Source organism: Apostichopus japonicus, chromosome 3 (assembly GCF_037975245.1).
Source record: "Apostichopus japonicus isolate 1M-3 chromosome 3, ASM3797524v1, whole genome shotgun sequence".
Lineage (NCBI taxonomy): Eukaryota > Metazoa > Echinodermata > Holothuroidea > Aspidochirotida > Stichopodidae > Apostichopus > Apostichopus japonicus.
Window position 1 is genome coordinate 20,484,088 of NC_092563.1, and position 21,270 is coordinate 20,505,357.

The 21,270-nt window shown below is 36.7% G+C and overlaps 1 protein-coding gene and 1 long non-coding RNA gene across 2 annotated transcripts in view; one reads left to right on the forward strand and one right to left on the reverse strand.

Annotated features, from left to right (window-relative positions):
* LOC139965396 (forkhead box protein F1-like) overlaps positions 1 to 7,251 on the reverse strand; it is a 53,995-nt gene extending 46,744 nt beyond the window's left edge. The window contains exon 1 of the mRNA XM_071967723.1: positions 5,555 to 7,251. Within this exon, the coding sequence (XP_071823824.1) occupies positions 5,555 to 6,743 (1,189 nt within the window). The 5' untranslated portion in view covers positions 6,744 to 7,251. The remainder of the gene's footprint in view (positions 1 to 5,554) is intronic.
* On the forward strand, positions 119 to 20,938 carry LOC139965406 (uncharacterized). Its single transcript, XR_011792233.1, has 4 exons — positions 119 to 5,038; positions 7,249 to 7,457; positions 9,127 to 9,219; positions 15,325 to 20,938. It is a non-coding gene; the product is annotated as an uncharacterized lncRNA (long non-coding RNA).
* Positions 20,939 to 21,270: the final 332 nt, after the last annotated feature.

Consider the following 21,270-nt stretch of genomic DNA (forward strand, 5'->3'; position numbering starts at 1 on the left):
TGTTTTATTTTTAATTTACTATTGTCTTTTTTTTATGTCAATTATCAAATCCCTTAAAGATATCAAACGTTTTGCCTATTATCGACTTTATGTTTGTTATTATTATTATACATATATATATTTTTTGATGGTATTTTTCTATACTTTAATAAACTGTTGTTTCTTTATTAAATGTCTGATTTCCGTCACTTTTGGAGTTAATGAATTTAAAAATATTTATTTGTTTTTCAACCATGAAAGAGAAAGTTCAATTGTTTACGTAAAATTTAAAATAACAACAAAAACTGCTAAGGTCATTATTTGTTTCCAATGTGCATTTGTTTTTAAAAACTTGAGCTAAATTGAAGGAAATCAACGAACGCAGCTGTATAGATGTAACCACCAAGGTTGCGAGTGTATGTTTTCTTCGTGTATGCTTCTCAGATAAACATTTTCAAGCAAGAACTACCCGTCAACTACAATCATATACACACGGTATAATTTCAACCGGTTTCGCCAGGCAGCAGTCGTACATTTTGCAGGCTGTGGTAATAAAACTAATAATACTAATAATAAAAAGATTATTTGGTATAAAATTACACTTCTTTTTCTTATACGATGAAGCATCTAACTTTAGGCTACTGGTTTGTAGTACAATTCAGTTACGCATTTCAGGTAGAACCCCTTTCAGATTTAAAGCGGCAAAGTTTTTTGGGGGTGGGTGGGGGTGAAGGGGGGGTCGACAACATTCCAAACCTACTGTGATTATCACTCAAAATACATTTGCACTCCATTATACACTACAGCATACTCCTACGTACTTTTTCCTAATCAAATTCAACGATCGAGTTATGAATGGTAATTAACTTAATTCTCAATATCTTGTTACAACCGGGCTTTATACGAATTAAAAAGCAAGCTGGCAAATATGTCATACTTATAATTTAACTTTAAATTTCCATTGCTTAATTATAAATGGAAAAAAAAAAGAAAAAAATGAAACTGTTTGTGCTAATGGACAACAAATTTTTCTGACTGTTTTTGTCGAACAGCAATTGAAGATATATCTATAACGCGAGAATAGAAAAATGAAAAATGGTAAAGCTTACAAAACTGCATTAATCAAGGATATTAGACGAATAATCTAAGCAGTTGGAAACTTGTATTCATAATTTCAATGTATGTGACTGTCAATAAGGTATTTAAGTACTAAAACTTAACGAAATGTCTTGGTAACGAGATTATTATAATTTATTGAATAGTTTCAGTCTTCATTTGTTTTCTTATCTGGTAAGCAAGTTATATTTGGTTAATATTAACCGATATAGAATTAGAATGACAACCGCTATATTTTTTTGGTTTCATAAAACTAAATCAATTTCAATACGCGAATGGAACATATGAATCATATGTAAAATGATCCACTTTTATAGCATTTTAGATGGTTTATTTTTTACTGCAATAAAAATATTAACACCGATATAATCAGGCCGTGAATAAACAGCTCACTCTTTTTCGTATATTCAGCAAGTTGAATGCCTCTACGAGGGAACAGATTTCGAGTATATAGTTGGAGGGGCAATCGTGGGTAGTTTTTTAGGGGCTGGAGATGGGATTGATTAACATCCTTCCGATAGTAAAGCAAGAATAAAAAGTTTCATTCGTCTTAACCTGGTGAGCATAAAATGAATGAATCTCGTAACTATAGAAAGGAGTTTCTGTAACAAATATGACCCAGGTTAAGAATTTAGTACAATTTATTTCTTGTTTTTTCTCTAATTTTGTAATTTGATGTGTGTGCGAGTGTGAACGTGGGTGTCTTTTTTCTTCCTTCAACATAAGCGATTAATAAACCCAGGATTCTTTTTTTTTTTTAAATAGAATACCCTGTTGCCGCCTGTGCGACTCATTAAATAACTGTAATCAATAGTTCAAAAATATATTCTTTTACAATATCGTCAAAATATTTCAAAATCGCCGTTAAATAACATCGAGTCAATTCCGCCCCAAAAGAAGGATCGAATTTCGTCAAGTGATTTTTGAATTGTTCAGACTGCGTATAACGAAAGGTCTCATTCACGAGGGCGTGCAACATTTGACCAGAGAATCCCAGGCTTCAATGGAAACCCAGTGAAAGTTAACGAATGAAGCACACACTCACTCATGCACATAACCTATAGACACCCCCACACACGCGATTTTTGTTTTATTATATCAAAGAATTTACAAAGGTATACTTAAGTCGTCATCTGTGAACATTTGATAAAAAATTTCACTTTTTTTTCATATATAATATAAGAAATGAAAAGTGAAAGAAAAGATAAATAATACAGAAAGGGAAGACAAAGAGAATAAATTCCATAATTACTGATATGAGGAAGTTTGTGGAATTTAAAAGTATTGTTGCTCCACGTATGTTCTCATGAAATGGAGGCATCTGTTTCTTAATATCTAACAAGTTTGTAGAACTTTCTCTCTTCCATGCCCGCCCAATTTCATTACTTGTAAACAATGTTTTATCCTCGTTCAGGACAAATAAAGTGTTGACAATTTTTGATGTCAATTTTGCACATTTTTCATTTTTTTCCCTTCTCATTTACAAAAATATGTTCTTACACAATCAGAATCACAAACAAGTTATAGTGTATAAGAAAGATGAAGATTTTTTTTTTTTTTAAATTTTGCCAGTTAGGAGAATATACACTTGTTTTCACACGAATATTACTCGTGTAAAATGAATACTTGCCTTTTTAACAAGAGCTTGGATGATTTCGTAGAAAGACAAAGGAAACGTTGAACCACAATTACAATAGAAACTAACTTACAATATAATGTAAGGATACTACTGTTTGCCCTGTACTTATTTTAAGAACACAAAAGGTATGAATCTACAAATATATACACCCGGAAAGGGAAGGCATTATCATGTCATTTTGTAGGTTCCCGTTTCTTTTCTCCCCCCCTCCTTTTTGCTGGGGGGGGGGGATTTGTGAATTGTTTGTGAATTGTTTGCTGTTTCAAGTTTGCTTTTTCTTACAATGGTAGGTTTGAACACTAGCCAGTACCATACTGTAGATGGTTGGTATAGAACGAAACAGCAACTGACACGCCAAACAAAAGCACAAAAAAATGTATTGGTCACAATACCTATGGTTATACATACGAAAAAGTTTCGGAATATTGACAATTTAGATAATACTAGGTTGCTTCAATAAGCTATAGTTATTGAATATCAAATACAGATTCTTTGTTATATAAAAATGCAAAAACCACTGAAATATAAACACTGCATCGTACTATTTTCACATCGGGTCTTTTAAAAATTCATGAATGTTCCAAGAAAACGTCAACAACTTACTTTGTCTGAGATTTAATCAGCCTAGCCTAACATTTTGCATATACCAGTCTGGGCGAACTATTCATTGTCATTAAATTGTAGGAGTAAAGGCTATAATCCCGCGATTTCGTGCACACAAAAAAAACCAAAACCCAGAAACGACTTGTCAAGAAATTCGCTGGAAATATGACAATAATTGACTGAGCCAAATGAGTTTGGAAATGAGACATTCAGAGGGTTATTCAATTTAGTATTGAGCCGCCGCTATCGACTGCCGTGACCTAGGACGACCCAAATATCATCATACTGTAAGTATGACCTAAAAATGAACAAGTTATATGTTAATATTTATTTAATTGTTTACAATTGTTGATCTATTTTTTTCTGAAGGACAGATCAAAATCTAATCCTGATATTTTGAAAAGCCACTCAAACACCGTCTGTTTATTATCGTTATCTACGTATATTTTTTGTCAGTGACAAGTTTCACGAGTCGATCATTTAGAAATAAACCTTAATTGACAATGGAATATTTAACATCATTGTTTGCCTGCTAAAAACGTGATCAAGGGTATGTTCGTTACCGCAGAAGTTAACAATTTTGAAAAACATAATGATACATTTATGTACACAATCGAAAAGAACTAAAGAGCCAGTTTGGTGTATGCTGAGGCATAACCAACCGAATTCCTCACAATTTGATATTATACTCTGTGTGATGTATCAATTTTAATATTTCAATATCATCTCACCCCTTTTTACAGAGAAAAGGAAAATAAAAATAATCAACACAACGTTTCATAATTTTATTCACTAATTTTTGATTACTCATTCGCAACTTACCACCGCATTAAAAATGGGCATTCCTATTCATAATGCTGAGAGACTATGACGGGACTTAAATTATTGCATTTTTTGTAATTATTGAAAATTAAATTCATTGAGCAAGTCTTCCTTGCATAGTTGTTGTTCTTTAAGAAAATCTGTCTGAGTAATATGGGGATGAGGGGTGGGGGAGGGGAACAGGGCGATAATAAGTATGAGAATAGGGGAACAAAACAAAAGGACCTCATCACGAAGTAGCTCAACCCCCTTATATCGAACAATTAGAAGCAGGCCTACCACATACAGATTAATGGTTAATGACATTCCTCTCACGATAAATATTAACTGAAGCGAAACAAAAACACTAGATATTCAACTTAAATAAACAATGTGAGATTAAACATGTACATAATACGGTTGAAACAAGCTTCAGCACATGTATATGGCGATACAGTACCTCCTAGAGATTTACGCTCGTGATGGTACAACTTTGCCAGGTATAGAGAGTTTTTTTTTTCAAAAACAAAGATCTTCTTCCTTTCTTATTTTTAATATATCTAATACTTTCGACAACTTTGAAGACAGCATTTCTTTTCTATTCGCCTATTGTTATATATTTAATGCTTCCAAATGTTGCTTCTATTTTTATCTTGAATACTTTTGTGATTAATAAACGACCCGTACAGGAAGCAAGCTGATATTGCTTAGACCCACAAACAAAACATATCACAGTTACTTTCATAATGGTCACTGTTTTTTTTTTGTCGATGTGTGCTAATCTTACTGTGGAGGTGTATCGTTCGCGGCAAACAGCGTTATTTCCTCGGGCGTTTGTCCCACTAACCTTTACAGTGAATAATCGGCATACCTCGATTCAAGTCACAAGATAGAAATAATGTAAGTTTTACTTTTATTGCTTAAAAACTGTTGAGATGCTAATTATGTTATCTCTTCTTTCTTTTTATTCACTTTTGGGGTTCATCAGGATAGATACTTTCGCTTTACCTTGCCTAGATTATATTGATAAGTGGGGTTTTCCAGGGATTTGTTGAGAAATAATTTCCTCTAAACTCAGTTCTTGAGTGATAATTTTGCCGTTTGCTAGTAGACTTGCGTGATAGTCCGTCCCAAGTGTATATAGTCTGTAATTGTAACAATAACGTTTTCAAGGAAATAATATTCGTTCTCGCTGTATAGTTCTATCAGTCACCCATTGTTATGCCATGTTCTCAATATGTTGCTGTTTATGTTGTTGTTATTGTTGTTTATTCTCCCTTTGAAGATGAATATTTATTCGTTAACTTCTTATTGTATTTCTTCAACTATAAAACTTGACATATCAATACAAATGATATCAATACTCTTCGTCGATAAACCCTCCCCCAAAACATGTATTTTTCTTTTCAAACTTACCGTGGCTCATATCATATGGTTCTGGTATGTGGGACGTCATGTAATGGTGGTCACTTTGAGGGTGAATACCATGTAATGGTGATGAATTTTCCATTGAGCAACCATTAGGTTGTTTCGTAGAAATATACCGTCCGTTGGTGCAAGCAGTGGGCCAACCACTGGTACTGTAACTGACACTGTAGGCGCCATCCACCGATATCCCACTCACAGAATTATAGCCTTCGTGGTTTGAAAGCGAGTTCGGCGGAGTGGCCGCTTGCAGAGACACCGGGATAGTCTCAGCAGAGGTGGGGGTCGGGCAACCCATGTAGGTTGAACTAACAGAACAAGCATTGGCGGATGGGTTATTCCCAGCCATCATATGGGGAGCTAAGTGAGGTGGCATCGAGCAACTAGTCATACCACCGCCCAGTGTTCCTTCCATACCAGAGGGGTTCATACCCATTTGGTTTAGACCGGCCTGGGTCATCGTACCGAATCCCCCAGGCCCACCTGTCGCTTGAGTCTGCGAGAAGAAATCCATACCACCAACACTGCCTAGCATATGGGCTGGAGGTCCCATGCTGTTCATCATAGGGTAATGGGGCCTGAGAGCTTGACATTTTCGGCGGAAGCCACGAGGCCTACGCCTGAAAGATCCCTCTTCGAACATAAACTCACTTGCTGGATCAATAGTCCAGTAATGTCCCTTACCGGGCCTTCCTAGTCCTTTGGGTAATTTAATGAAACATTCGTTGAGAGATAGGTTATGTCGAACAGAATTTTTCCATCCTTGGTAAGGTCCACGAAAGAAAGGAAATCTCTGCATGAGAAATTGGTAGATTTCGCTCAAAGTTAATCTCTTTGCAGGTGAACTCTGGATGGCCATAACTATCAATGCAATATAAGAGTAAGGAGGCTTTTCATGTCTTCTTAATCCTGCTCCACTTTTCTTAGCTAAAGGTTTCTCACCGATTGGACTGGCCGGCCGATTCAGCGTAATACTGTCCGAATCCTCCTTGACGTCGTGATGTACAGGTCCCCCTCCTCCTCCTCCACCTCCCCCTGTTCCGTTACCGGTCACTATCTGGGCCCCACTGTTACTCAGAGTCGAGTGTGGAGTGCCTGCGGGGGCTGGCGGTACACCGATCGACTGTTGATGCGGGTTGCTGTGAGATAAAGCCGTTTCCATGATTCCAGTAATTGTCATTGACGATGTCTTGTATATAATCAAACTTTAAATCAAAAACCTAAACATCCGTATACATCCAAATATACACACTAGTAAAACTCTTTGTCAGCGAAGGGTTAAACAATAAAATAAAAAAAGCTCGATTGTTGTTGGAAGAGAAAAAGAAAGAAGTTTAAATAAACGCGTGCTAGTACAGCATTGCTGGTCAATTAGGCTGGACGACACGATGCATGAAACAAGGATATACAAATGGCGAAAAGTGTAATAGGTTAACAGGCTTTAATGACCGCACTTCAAAGATGTTGTCCCGTGGACGAGTGCTTTCCGCTACCTCCAGGCAAACTTTGGCAAAAAAGATAACGCCTTTGTAATGTCAGCTGGAACAAGCGATCCTCGTTTTAATTTTTTTTTGTCGTTCCTCAAAACCCATCTACCACAATGATCGAATATATAAAGTCATCAGGGGCGGGATTAGATGGGTGGTCCCTTTGACCTTCAGTTTTTTTCTTCTTTTCTAATCCAGGGGGAAAACAGAGGAAACCACGGATATATATATATATGTATGTATATATACATATATACATATATAAACCTTCGTTCTGGATACCGAAGCAACCATTTATACCACCGATACAACTGGAATCTGACAGTATATCTCCTTCAAACAACCAGTAATTCGTTCGGAAAAGTTTTTCAAAGTCTCTCCTCGTTTCTACGGGTGACCTGTAAGGGGTAAGTTTACCGTTACACACTTTGGTCGTAAGAAAAAAAGTCTGCGTGAGGTTCCGTCAACAATAGGCTTCTCATACATAACCATATTATAAGATAAATGTTTCTTAGCACATATGGTCGAAGGGGGGAATCCTTCCACCTCTGCGCATGCGTTACATATGCCAATCAGCCGTTTCAGCGCATTGAGGATATAGCAGTGGTACAGGACAGCCAGGCAGGTAGCTAGGTAGGTAGGTATACTATATAGGCATCATAGTAGTATTAATTCAGGTTGCATGTGATCAGGATACGGATGAGTTGAGCGGGCGACTAGGGTCAAAACCAACGGAACCACTTACAACCACTTAATGCAATTCAATCCGATCCAACGATTTCCTTCATGTAGTGTGACCTCGTGACCTTGACACTGAATAAATTCATATATTTTTTAATATGTTTCTTTTATGGTTCATAAATGGTATTAAGGATAACTTTTTTTTTCGTATACCAATTATCAATGGCAATTGTTTTAAAGAACCAGAAAATTCTCAATGATATGTGTAATTTGTGGCTATTTCAACACATCTGTTAGCATATTATATATGTTTTAACGTGAATAGGCTGCATGAAATACTTCCTGCAAATCGGGCAGTATATAACCGTTGAGGTAAAATAACAGCAAAGTGCAGTTTTTAGGGGAGGAGAAATACACCAGACAGAGTTAGCTTCGAACAATATACACTTAATTGTCCTGGTCGAAGTGTTGTAGGATAGGAATAAAGTTAGGCTATGTCATAAGATTCCTTAAAGTTCCTTAAATAACAAGTTCTGTATATGTTGCCCTGTGTTCAATTGAGTTGATAATGAGATCAAATTTAAAGTCACAAAACAAAAATGCATGTCCGGCACAGAATTCGATAATAGTTTGCTTTTAAATGTTATTAATATCCCCCCCACCCACCACCCTTCCCATCACCAGAATATGCTAGAAAAAGATCATTCATACACAAGCTCTGGCACATATTTTTGTTGGGCAACCTCAAAGTACTGTTAAAGTACAGCTCCATGCACTGAGACATACCTGTCTAATGTGACAAACTATAGTCACGAACACTCAAATCCTCATAGAACATGCAGGAAGTTGGTACTCTTTGAATGCCATTGGTATATATATACTGGTATATATAGTATATAATATACTATATATACTGGTATATATAGTATATAATATACTATATATACTGGTATATATAGTATATAATATACTATATATACTGGTATATATAGTATATAATATACTATATATACCAGTATATATAGTATATAATAAGAATATAATAAGAAATAGTATATAATAAGTCATTTCCACCTTTAACTTTAGATTTCATCTTTTGACATGGCTAAGTCAAACATATACTGGCGATCAGCGGGTATAATGACCACAACGATCTCTACTTGAAATGACCAAAATTGAAATGACCAAAATTTTGTAACATATTTGAATGTTACTATATAAGCTACATATATTTTCTGTTCAGCCTCCCCCCCCCCCTCCCCTTAAAAATGATAATAATAATAATGATGTAGACTATAAACCCGTACAAATCCAAACATTATCTCATTCGGCGTGGTGATGTGAACCGACCAGTAAAGTTTATTTTTTCAAATAGTGAAATTTTACTCATTTTAGATTGTCCACGGTTGATCACGCTTTTAATGAAAGGAGTGAAGGTTCACTCTGATCAACGGGTGATGTCGTCAGGTCAAGATTGCTCTAAATTTAGTAAGTATACTGTCACTAAGGTAAATATGTATTCATTCATTCTATAAAGAGAAGTCTGATATCACTCCTTGAAATAGTGATCATACTGTTCAATCTAAAAGAGTGAATTTTCACTATTTGAAAAAAATTGTACTGATTGGTTCACATCACCACGCCGAATGAGACAATGTTTTGGATTTGTACGGGTTTATAGTCTACAATTATTATTATTAATTTTTATCATTTTTCTTAAGGGAGGGGGGGGGGGCTGAATGTGTACAAGTGCAATAAAGTGTTTCAAGTACACAATTAAGTATAGGCCTATATGTACGAAAATGTATTTCGTTAAACAGCAAAATATAATTTAACCTACTTTAGAGATCACATTTATGAAAACTAGTCATAATTTTGCCTTGCTTTGTTACTTCTTTTTGGTTGTTCAACTTTCCTTGTTTTTCCCCTTTTTTTTTTTGTCTTTTGGTTTGTCAGTTTTGACAACTTGTCATTCTTGGAAAAGCTGTTGAGAAACCTTTCCCAAAATCGAGCTCTATATAACGTTGACCACAAAACAAGCATTAACTTGAGTTAGTAAGAAGAAGAAGAAGACTTTGAACGTTTTCTTGAACTTTATTCTGCTTCATTTGTCTTTTCCTGTTGCTTTTCTATTTTGTGCCAATTTTACAATTTTCACTAATTTATCACCCCCACGCAATGCTATTGGCGTTTCCCACATGCTAGGACAAAATTACTGGTCACTTTTTTATGAATTGTGGCCATATCATCGTGGTCGGTGGTTTTTGAACCCGCATTTATCGACAGGTCAAAAAAGAGATGGGTCCTTTTAGGAAAGAAGGGAAAACAAAGAGAAGAAGAAGAAGAAGAAAGAATGCAAGCATGGGCAGAGACTTTAAACTGTCAAACTCTAGAAATATGATGCGAGCTTCTTAGTGATTTGAGATGTTATCCTGAAAAATACCACCTCTATATTTTCACTGATCGATGTCAAGTGGGGAAGGTTTTCATCTATGGTGACCATTTAGGTTACCTGGGAGGTCAGTCATGACCGCTATCACCCTTTTCTATCGCTTTTTTTTTTCTTCGTTTTTTTTTGTCAAATCGGTTTCTTGATCTTTAGTGACAGACGTAATCCATATAACTGGAAGCTGAACCCCGCTAACGAGAATATGGAACGCGAAAATTCCTCTCCACCAGAACACAGTGACGGTATCAAAAGATAGGCTATTTCACATGTTTCTAAAAAGAACAAAAATATGTGTGGTCTATATATATATTGGTATTGTAACGTATTTGTTGCAGTTGTTTCTTGATTTTTTTCGACTTTCGTCTTCTCAAAGTATTTCCATAGGAGTTCACGTCTGACTATACAATAATGACTCTAAACAAAAGCCGAAGAATACACACTAAATCTTGAGCTGTATAGGTATGAATGGAACGAGTTATGACGTCACGCCTCAAGTTATGATAACCAATAATTAAATCTTCAATTTGTTTTGAATTGCTTGGTGCTGGCAACTTAGCTAGAGAGTGACTTCTTGCAAATATTGATGTGAAGAACCTCAATTCATTCCCTCCCACCACCCCCTCCCACCCCACTTCCGCACCCTCCCCCTACTTTTAAAGAAAAAAACCTTAAATTAATTTTTCTTAGAAGACACAAAAGGACACAAAGAGGGGGCTTGAAAATCATAATATTCTCCTTTATTATTTTCTCAAAGGTTTTTTTTGTAGATGTATTATGTCATGAATTTTAAATTCTTTACAATTTTAGGATATGGTGAGCTTCAAATAGCCAAGTGGACTCCTTGCTAGTTTTCTTTTCCAATCAATGCTGTCTCAAAATGTGGAAGGTAGCATGTATGACAGAGTTACCGCCTCTTACATAGTCCAATAGTGCTACATGCAACAGCAATGTACTCTTATCAGAGTATTGAGATTCAGTAGCATCGCCATTCTATTTTTTTTTAATCTATGAATAATCATTACCATATATATATTTTTTTATCGATTGTCAATTTCAACTGCTCTTTAAATTAAATCACGTGGCTTCCCCCTGAGCTTTTGTTTTTCTCGTTATTATTGTTATTCTTCTTTTTGTTCTCTGAGGAATCACGGAAACATAACGCCGTCAGCATGAGCCAAGACATGCTTATGTATGCAACTCTTCGTACAATGGTTATCCATTTCCAAAACTGACGTTTTATATATTTCTCAACGTTTTTTTTTTCTTTTCTGTCGAGTCAAATGTTACCCCGTAACCTTAACTATTAGTCATACAAAGTCTGACGCGATCTGTATACCGCACTAACAGGAAATTGTTCAATAGAGATACGAACAACAAGTAATGTTGAAACACACTGCCTGAGTATGACTTCATATATAGATAAATGTGTGTATGAGCCAATACATATATAACTGTGTAGAGAGACAGAGATACGGAGAGATACCGTGGCATATGTAATATGTAATAACCTAATTATAGAATTAATGAACTGAACCAGGTGAGCAAAGAAAACGTGTTATGCAAACACAATGCATATCCATTTCTAGTGATAGAATTATACCTATCTCTGTTGATATTTCGTCGATCATATCCGCTTCATTTTCAGAGCAGTTTACACTTCCCTTTTGATAGTTTTTACATCCCGTCTAAACTGGCTTAAAGCAGCTTACTATGAGTTTAATTCGGTATATATTTAAAAAAAAAAAAAAGTTTTATTGAATCAAATTGTCCATATTTTTTCTTTTCCTTTTGAAAATATGAAAGTTTTAATTTTATCAAACTGTATGACCCATCAATATATTGCTACCAAATATGCTAATAAGGTAACATCGAAACAACAATCTAGTAAAATATAAAAATATAAATAAAAACATTGTCCTCCTTGTTTATTTATTTTTTCTTGAACGTTCAGTAAGTATGAATTTATTGCTTCTCTCAACCCATCATTTCCACCAGAATCACGAGCTTTAAGGTTTGAATATTTGGCAGCCTGAGGCTCAATTCCTGGACCACCTAATGGTTCATTATTTTGAAATGTTCTTGCAACGTTACATACTACCCTTGACAATTTGGAAACAATTTTGAAAGCAACTGTGATAAACCAAGCATCTCCCCTTTTCTCTCTCTCTCCAGTCTCCACCTCTTACTGTCTGACTCTAAACAGAGAAATTCATGTTCGTATGATATAATAATGATTGGTCTGTTCCCTCAGTATAGTGTCCGGAGGTGAATTTTTTTTATGATGTAATATTTATGTTTGTCGATATATTTGTTTGATTGTTGCTGGTTTTTTTTTAAATGAAATTATGCTGTTGATTAGTTAAGGTTACTACGAGATCTATCCCCAACCCCCATACAAATAGTATATATTCTGAAATACACGTCCTATAAGAATCCCACAAGAATTTAAAGCCCGGTTACACTGCTTTAAAAAGAAACACACTTTTCACTGTATAGTACATCCAGGCACAGACTATAGCAATACAAGTCTACTCACCCAAATATCCGACTTTCTCTCAGTATTTTAGCAGGCTTGCTTTAGTTTTCAGTTATTATTTGCTAACACAGTTTGTATACAAATAGCATCGTATATCGACCGCCCACCATTCTCTCCCCATCGGGGGGGGGGGTGAGGGGAAGAGGAAGGGGACGATCTAGGTGAGTGTTGTTCTACAATGACTATTTCGATCCATTTTCAAGACTTGTCCAATCCATTTCCATCTTTCTCATGTTATCAGTTTCCTCGGCACTGATTCAGTTGGTTTTGGTCGGACGGTACTTTCCATCAGGTTAGCAATAGCTTTGAGGCATGACGTATGGAGTCGTATACCGACCACGTTAATTCATATTTAATTCCTGCTTATAGAACAACACTGGACAACAAACATTGCGTCATAATGAAGCGTCGACACGTCACGGCATACCCGGTATGTCATCTGTAGATGACAGATTACAAATTACCGGCAAAAAAAGAAACCTTAGGTGCTCGATTTGTAGCATAATAAGTTTTGTTTCTCTTTAATGTTTGTTTAATTGTTACAATGACTTTGAAGACGTGACTTACACAATTAAAGGAAACACAAATTGGATTCTAGATTCGGATTTACCTCCGCCCACACCCACCGTCACATATCAATCTTCCGTATTTACTTCGTAGAAAATAAAACAAAGATATTCTCCTGGCACGAGAGATGCAGTAATGGAAGGACATTCTTCTCTCTAACTTTCATAAGTACAAACTCCCACCCCAACCAACCCACTCAACCAACTTGAATGATCGTGGGAAAGTAGGCTTAAGGATTAACAATTGAGAAAGGGATATTATTTCTTGTATTTCATATTAAGTAAAACCACTAATTAATCCTTTATTAGTATGGCTCATAATAACAGACATTGAAAGTGTTAACAAAACACTTAGTACCTCCTACATATTGAGGAAAGCAAATATTTAACTATGTTGGACTTAAGACTTATTTTTGTTTTTATTTGCAAATGAAATCTGCAGCGGTATTACCCCCTCCTCCATGCACAGCCTTCTTTTCCTTATTGAAGGAGAAATCTATATTGAGGTCATCATTGGTCAAACTATATAATATATTGTCCGTTCTCAATATATCTGGAAATCATATCGACTGTTGAAAGTATCGTGTAGGGTTCGGACACTAAATATTTTGGAAATTTTGTTAATGTTCTGGTAAATTTTAAGCGAACCGCCTACCGATAACTGACAAAACTAAGAATGATTGAATATACATATAGGCTTAATATGCTTGTTCTTGTATAGGAGATACCGTGAGTTTTCAGGATGCTGGTAATAAGATGATGCTAAAATTAACCAAAACTGTTAACCATGTTAACAACGGGGCGTACTCGTCTGGACTCGGCTCCGAGTTCCAGTCCGGCTAACTGCCGAGACCACCGAGCCAGGAGTCCGAGTCCAGAATCGAGTCCTCCAGCCCTGCTACAACATTGCAGTTGATGAAATCAAATCACCCTCCCAAGTGAACCTGTTTGAGCGGGCGATGATTCTAATTTCATCTTCCAGACACTTATTCATAATAGTATCAAGCATAGAGTGCAGTTTTGTTTTGTTTACAAGTCTCTTATTGTGGTTGTCTATTACTGCCATCGATGTCGGATAAGGTAAGTTTGTAAACTGCAAAGTTTTCACCATCTTTAATCCTTCTTTGTATCAAAAATCACTCACCCCCACTTTCCTTCCCCACCCCTTCCCCGTCTCTTTCCCCGTCTCCCATCATTTCAATTCCACGCCCCTCCCCACCCCTCGTTCCGGCATTCCCTCCCTTCCCCTGTCGTATCTTACTTCAAACCGAATCTTCAATCATATGCAATTTCCTAATTACTTATTTTCACTATTTGTTCCCCATGATATTGTAGATATTTTAACCTGTTTATCGTCGAGTCTGCCATCCACACACTGAGTGCACTTTATAATACATACTAGTCTTTGTGTTGCGGTATTGGACTACGTGCTCACAATCGTAGCTACGTTGTTTTTTCAACCCATTCAGTGTCGTGTTCTATCATCGTCAGATACACTAATGTTATCTTCGACTTATCTCTAGTAATATATATATCGTCTTTAGATTCTCGATCCGCTTCTTAGATCTCTTAACGATCTGTAACACATAGGTATATCATAGACTCTTTATTTGATGCTACGCCATCGACTCTAACGGGCAAACTTCTCATTATTAAAACAGAGAAATTAGATGAAACAAAAAGAACCTCCCTCCCCCCCCCCCCCCCCCAGAAAAAAAAATAGTACATTATGATTTGTCAGTTAGCTTAGAAGTCACGAACTCCTCGTAAACTTTTATTGCAATGAAAACGGCATACAAATCGTGTTCCCTCCTCGACCCCTTCATCTCTGACCTTTGACCTATCGCTATTAACCTAACCATGTGCAGGAAATGGCATCCCAAGCTTATCTTTAACGCGTCATCTATCTTCGCAGGGCTTTTTCCCCCTGTTTTTTTTTATATTATTATTATTATTATTCGACAATAGCATAGCATGTAGAAAAGATATTAAAATGAGAAACATCTTATGATACGATAGTTCCTCTTTTGTCTTTGCTTCAGCTTACTCGTATACGATCGAGGCTATGATATTTGTACTCGTACACGACGTACTCAAGGCAAAGAGAGAAGTGTAGAAGTCAGATCAATCAATATTCAACGTGTGAAACGATCAACCTATACTGCAAGGCTGTGGCACGACTACATCCCCAGGCATGGATTTAAGGGCCTGGGTCGATGGCGAAGCCCTGCAGGGTAGAGGTCCAGGGTATATGAAGTTCATGGAAGGTCCTGAAATTTACAACTTTGTGAAAAATTACCCTTTAAACATTCCCCCTCCCCCAGCTCCCGGACCTAAATAATTATATTGGAAATCTAACATAGATACTACAGTGCAATATTATGTATACTATCGCTTTGTACTCGTACGCGTCCTCACACCAATGAGAGTACCAATTGTACTAGCATTCGTACTGTTGTACTCGTGTACTGTGGTGATGCCCTTGATACCCATGATGCCCATGATGCTCTGAGAATTCGATACTAATGTAACTTTTCGTTGACATGCTCAGGATCACCAACACTGGTTTGAGTTTCGGGCTGGTGTAGGTGGGTGGGGGGGGGGTGTCTGGGGGCAGACATCAAACTAACGTTCAACGGTGCTAACGATCAAACTATTGCATAGCTGCGCCACGTCTACGTCCATGAGGCATATATTTAATAGGCCTGCTTAAGGGCACCTGATGGGCCGAGGACGAACCCCGGTAGAGGTCCAGAGAATGAAGTTCATGGAAGTCCTGAAATTTAGAAACTTTGTGTAGCATTTTCTCCGCCCCCTTCTCCCTTCCCCACCTTCCTCCAAATTACTTGGATCTCAAATCGTTAATTTATGAGTCCTATTTGCATATTATTCCTTTAAAAATTATCAGGGTCCTTGACGCCGGTCCCATTCACATTGTAGGTTATTAGCAAGACTGAAGTCAAGTTTCATTTAAAATAGTGAAGATTACTTCTTTTTTACCGGGGGGGGGGGGTCAAATGTTTAATACTCCTATTAAACAAAGAGTTTCTGGCGACAACATGTAGGGAGTCGCATGCATTAAATTCAGTTACAACTCACACACCTTCGTTTGATATTCTAAGGATTAGTAGATCAATGATTAGTAGATCAATCAGGCCCATTGACACCGGTAGGTCACTTGTGGGCGAAGGAACTCTCCTCCTCCCCCTACCCCCTCAATAATTTGAGCTTTGACCGTTACCGTGGCCAGGACGCTTTCAAGCTTCAACTTTACTAACCATTTGTATTTATCTGCACCCAATGTCGCAGGACCTATGTCGCAGGTCATGTTAGGTTAAAAGAATAAATGCTGGCAAGCATCAAAGAGATGCTCTATGCTCTCATTGTCCGGGATATCCTGATTCAAAGGTTTAACCTGGACTTGACCCTCTTACCGAGTTCAAGAAAACATTTGGAGTTTGTGTTGTCATTTACATGTCAATAAAAATGTACAATAGTATATACATTCCCTACCGCAGATAGAGATCCTATGATATAAGTATACGACCTACACCCGTGTATATAGCCTATACATTTCGCATATATATAGTGTGGCATGTATATATATATATATATATAATCTATACACAAAGTACGATAGACCTTGTCTACCGAGTTATTTATGTTATTCTCAGATTAAGAACAAACAAAATAGACTTTATTATTAATAATAATCAACTGATTTACTGCGTATTGAGCAGGTAGAACCAGTAACGTTCCCGAAACTGAGATTGGGCTGACCTGTTCTAGATATTTCGGAAACTGTGTTGGGGAGGAGGAGATATAGAACAAGCCGCCGTATTTGTGTCTCTCTTCTGATCAGAGGAGAGGAAAGATAAGGAGCGTGATTCGAAAGAGATGGTATTTCTTATCTCCAAAGTTACATGCATCTGACAGCGTGGCGCTAGTAACGCCTCGGGGAATCTTCTGGCCGATTTGTCAAGGAAAGCTACCTTGAGGTGTTATCAGTCTACAAACTACACGGTTTAATGTAAGACCCGATTACGTTAACTTTTGTCATCCGCGTATAGAGGCTACAAACGTTCAATGGCAAATTGTTAAACGGTTTATCTATTGTATGTATGTATGTATGTATGTATTTTAGATCCTCCTACAAGCAGGAACTCGCGAAGAAGCCTCATTGGCTTATCAAAGCCGCAAGCTGACCGAAGTCAGTCTCTTACATTCATATTTAACGTCCATGATTATGAATTGTTACTTGTCAACAACTCTGTAACTCTGTAACAACTCTGTATTGTCCTGTAGGCACGTCACATATGCTGTTTAACTATAAATTGTTCTGTCAGTTTGCCAATACAGAGAATGGCAAACGAAGAAGCGTATACCTGTGTTCCTCTATGTCGATTTACTTGACTGTATATTGGCATATATAGTTGTACAGTATACTCCGGTAATGATAATAATCCGTATGAGATTATATAGGCAATAATTTAGTATTGGAATATGCATATATTAATGTTAACGTTATGGTACAAGTACAACCATGCATTTTAGTAATACGGTTCAGTGTACAGAGTCATTAATTTCAATATGAAGTTTTTCTCTATAGCAACCACGGATCTGTATCCTACATATCTTTTCGATATTGTTGCTTATAGTTCTTACAGTTCTTATAACCAAAACACTCCCTAGATATGTGTAACCACAGTGGAAATAAGAGTGTTCCTCCTCCCACCCCCCCACCCCCCGCCCCCTTCTCCCTCAGTCACGCCCCTCTAACTGACACCCCTCACATATCCAACCCCTCTGCATCAAAGGTGGTACGTGGAATCAAATTCAGAAAACCGTGCATTGAAAGAATTCCAAAACTTAACCATTAATTACATGTAATTTAGGTCGGTAGCTGTATATCGGTTCGTTGAGACTTGGCAATTGAAGTGAAACTGTAAACTTCTCCTACGACATGCTTCGCACACTTTCCAGTGACAAAGATTACATTTTGGTTCCTCATTTCATATATATTTGTAAAGAGTGTCCTCAACAGCGAAACCGAAGCAGACATCCCGAATATTTCAGCTTCTGTTGTAACCTTGTGTGTGTGTGGGGGGGGGGGGGCGGTAAATTGGACCTTATGTCCTTGTCAAAAACACTTTTTTTGGAACCGTCACATTATGCCCTGCCCTTTACGAATAAGATTATAGTTCTCGCGGTCGCTACACTATATAAAGTAGCGTAGCCTATATAGCTTCATCTTATTGTTTTAATAGCCTTTGAGCTACAACCAGTATCACAATGAACTGCATATTCTCATGATTTGTGTCAATTTTTACCCATATATTTTAATTTTATCACTGAGTCATTTCACAGTTATACCCTACCAGATATTTCATATTGTCAACTGTATGCATACTCCTCGTAAAAAGAAAATATAGCCTGTTCATCCATATACGAGTTGATATTTCTCAGCCAAAACCTACCAGTATAAGTCTATAGCTTGAGAACTTGCACGGTACGCGGCGGAACCTATTGCAGGTGTTATAATTACCGTCCCATTGCCACATGAACCGATACTCATAGTAAAAAAAATAATAAAAATGATATTGGAAACCACATCGACCGTTACCAACTGGGTACATTCATGTGGATATATATCATTTGACCTTGTGTCTAAACGATGTTTTTTCGACTATGCGTTCTTGCAATTTAGCAGATGTTTTGCTACATTTACTTCATGTAGGAAAGATTTAGAGGGTAGACGAACTAACCGTACCCTAACCCTTCCACGTCTCTGTCCCCCCCCCCCCCACCCCAACTCCATTCGTCATTCCGAACTTGATTTTTTTATTTTAACTTATTCATTTTTGTTGCGATGTATAAATGTATGGGATTTAACTTCGTAGGCTAATACCGTGACTTATGTTTTGTGTGGTGTCCTGGTATATCGTTACCCTGACCAATAAAGCTATGTAATATCCACATGTAATATCCACACATAATTGGATACACCTAAATCTAATCCCTCCCCCTCCCCCTCCCCAACCGTCGATAAAAATTTCGCCGGGATTATACCGTACAGAATGTAGGTGTTCAGTGCACTCGAATCCTTTTCATTTAATTCTGATCTTTCTTGCATATTAGCCTCTGTTAGAACAAGTCAACTAAAACTAACTTTGCATTAAGTAAAACAACACGAAATATTCCAGTCATGTGATTCTTTCAGATAAAATATAATATTTCTCGGTTATTTTATTTTTTATTCTCTCACACATTTTGTCATACATTGATCTTTTTGTATGACTATTCTCCGTGTATATCGTTAATAAGTGTATGCCTAAATGTATATTTCATTATATATATATATATATATATATATATATATAGTTGTATATAGTATATAAATGTATTTATATATAATTAAACCAACAATATGAAATTTAAAAATATAATTCAAAATTGGGGGGGGGGAACAGAGAAAGCAAGAGAATTGAAGTAAAACGTATACATGGAAATAATTAAATTGTTTGTTTTTTTTCAACATATATCTATTCTGGTCATCACCCAGAATAGTCGGCGCAAAATATTATTTGCGGTCAGGACACGTAATGTTTACCTGGCCAGGCCTTGTGAAAATAGCACCCAAAATGACGCTTGCATTTATTTTGTACCAATATGTTAAGTATCGTAAACTTGTCAACATGTTGTGCTACAGAAAGTGTAACTTATGTACTTAAAACAATGATTTATGGAATTTCTTATACCCTTTCAGATTTTCATCAACATATTATTCATCACGGGTGTAATGTTTTTTAACTATCTTTCTTTCTTTTTCTCGCGCCTTTCATTTCTCGTCCTTGGGTGATATAAAGTAAAGGAGTATAAAATGCACGAGGAGGATACCGGGTCTCCGCCGCAGCGGTCAATTTTGCGGTGATAGAGTAAACACGGGTCGCTTCCACCATGGAAACTGTCACAGGAGCTTTTTATCTTGTAATTCTCGCTCGATTCTGCTGTCGTTGATCACTGGAAGAGCGTTGTTTTCGGTAATTTGAACTGACGTTAATGCCACCCTAGACGATCCAGTTAGGCTGTTCTACCACCCACCATATCGACTAAAATTACCCTCAACCTTGTAACAGTTGAACTCCTCCTCCTCCTCGCCAAATAACAGAGACCATCAACGAAAACTTGTAAGAGGTGGAGAGAGAGAGGAGAGGAGAGGCGGAGAAAGAAAATTAGTGGTGGTGATCTCACCTCTCAATAAGAAATGGAGGCGATTGAAATAGATCTAGGCAATTTTAAATGAGAATAAAAAGGGATGAAATTGATGGAAAGAAAGGCTGAAGTCACGGTACATCGATAAAGTCAAAGGTGATCAGTATACTGGCCCCAAATTTTAGCTTGCTTAAAAATTGTTGAAATTGTGTTTCTTTCTGGTAGGTTCTGACATTCCAATTAGTTATATTCCGATGCAGAAAACAAGGAGTGACCATATGTTAGACAATTACATTTTTGTATCAGCGTGGGAAGAAGACTCAATAGGCACTATATTAAACTAAGCATTGGATTTTCTAGCTTATGTGGTGACCATTATTTTAATGTTTAACATGTTTGGAGCAAGGACCCGTTAACCTTTACTTAATCTAGCAAAATGTTCTTGGGGGTGGGTGGGGGGGGGGGTAAGAAGGAATGAACATTCGTGTGGAGATTAAAAATTAAAGTTAATAATCTCCTTACGCTAAAAAAAAATCCAAATATTTCATAAAAAAAAGAAGAAGTAATAACAAGATTATATATTTCAGTAATATCAGATGTAAAATATGAAATAAATATATGAAATGACATAAACAAATATATAAATAGGTACCTAAGAATATAACCTGAGATATGTTTACGATAGTAGAATGTAATAACTTGCAAGATCCCAACGGACTGATTAAACTACAACAAGTAAATATATTGATTACTTCAAGCTAATGTTGAATAATTAA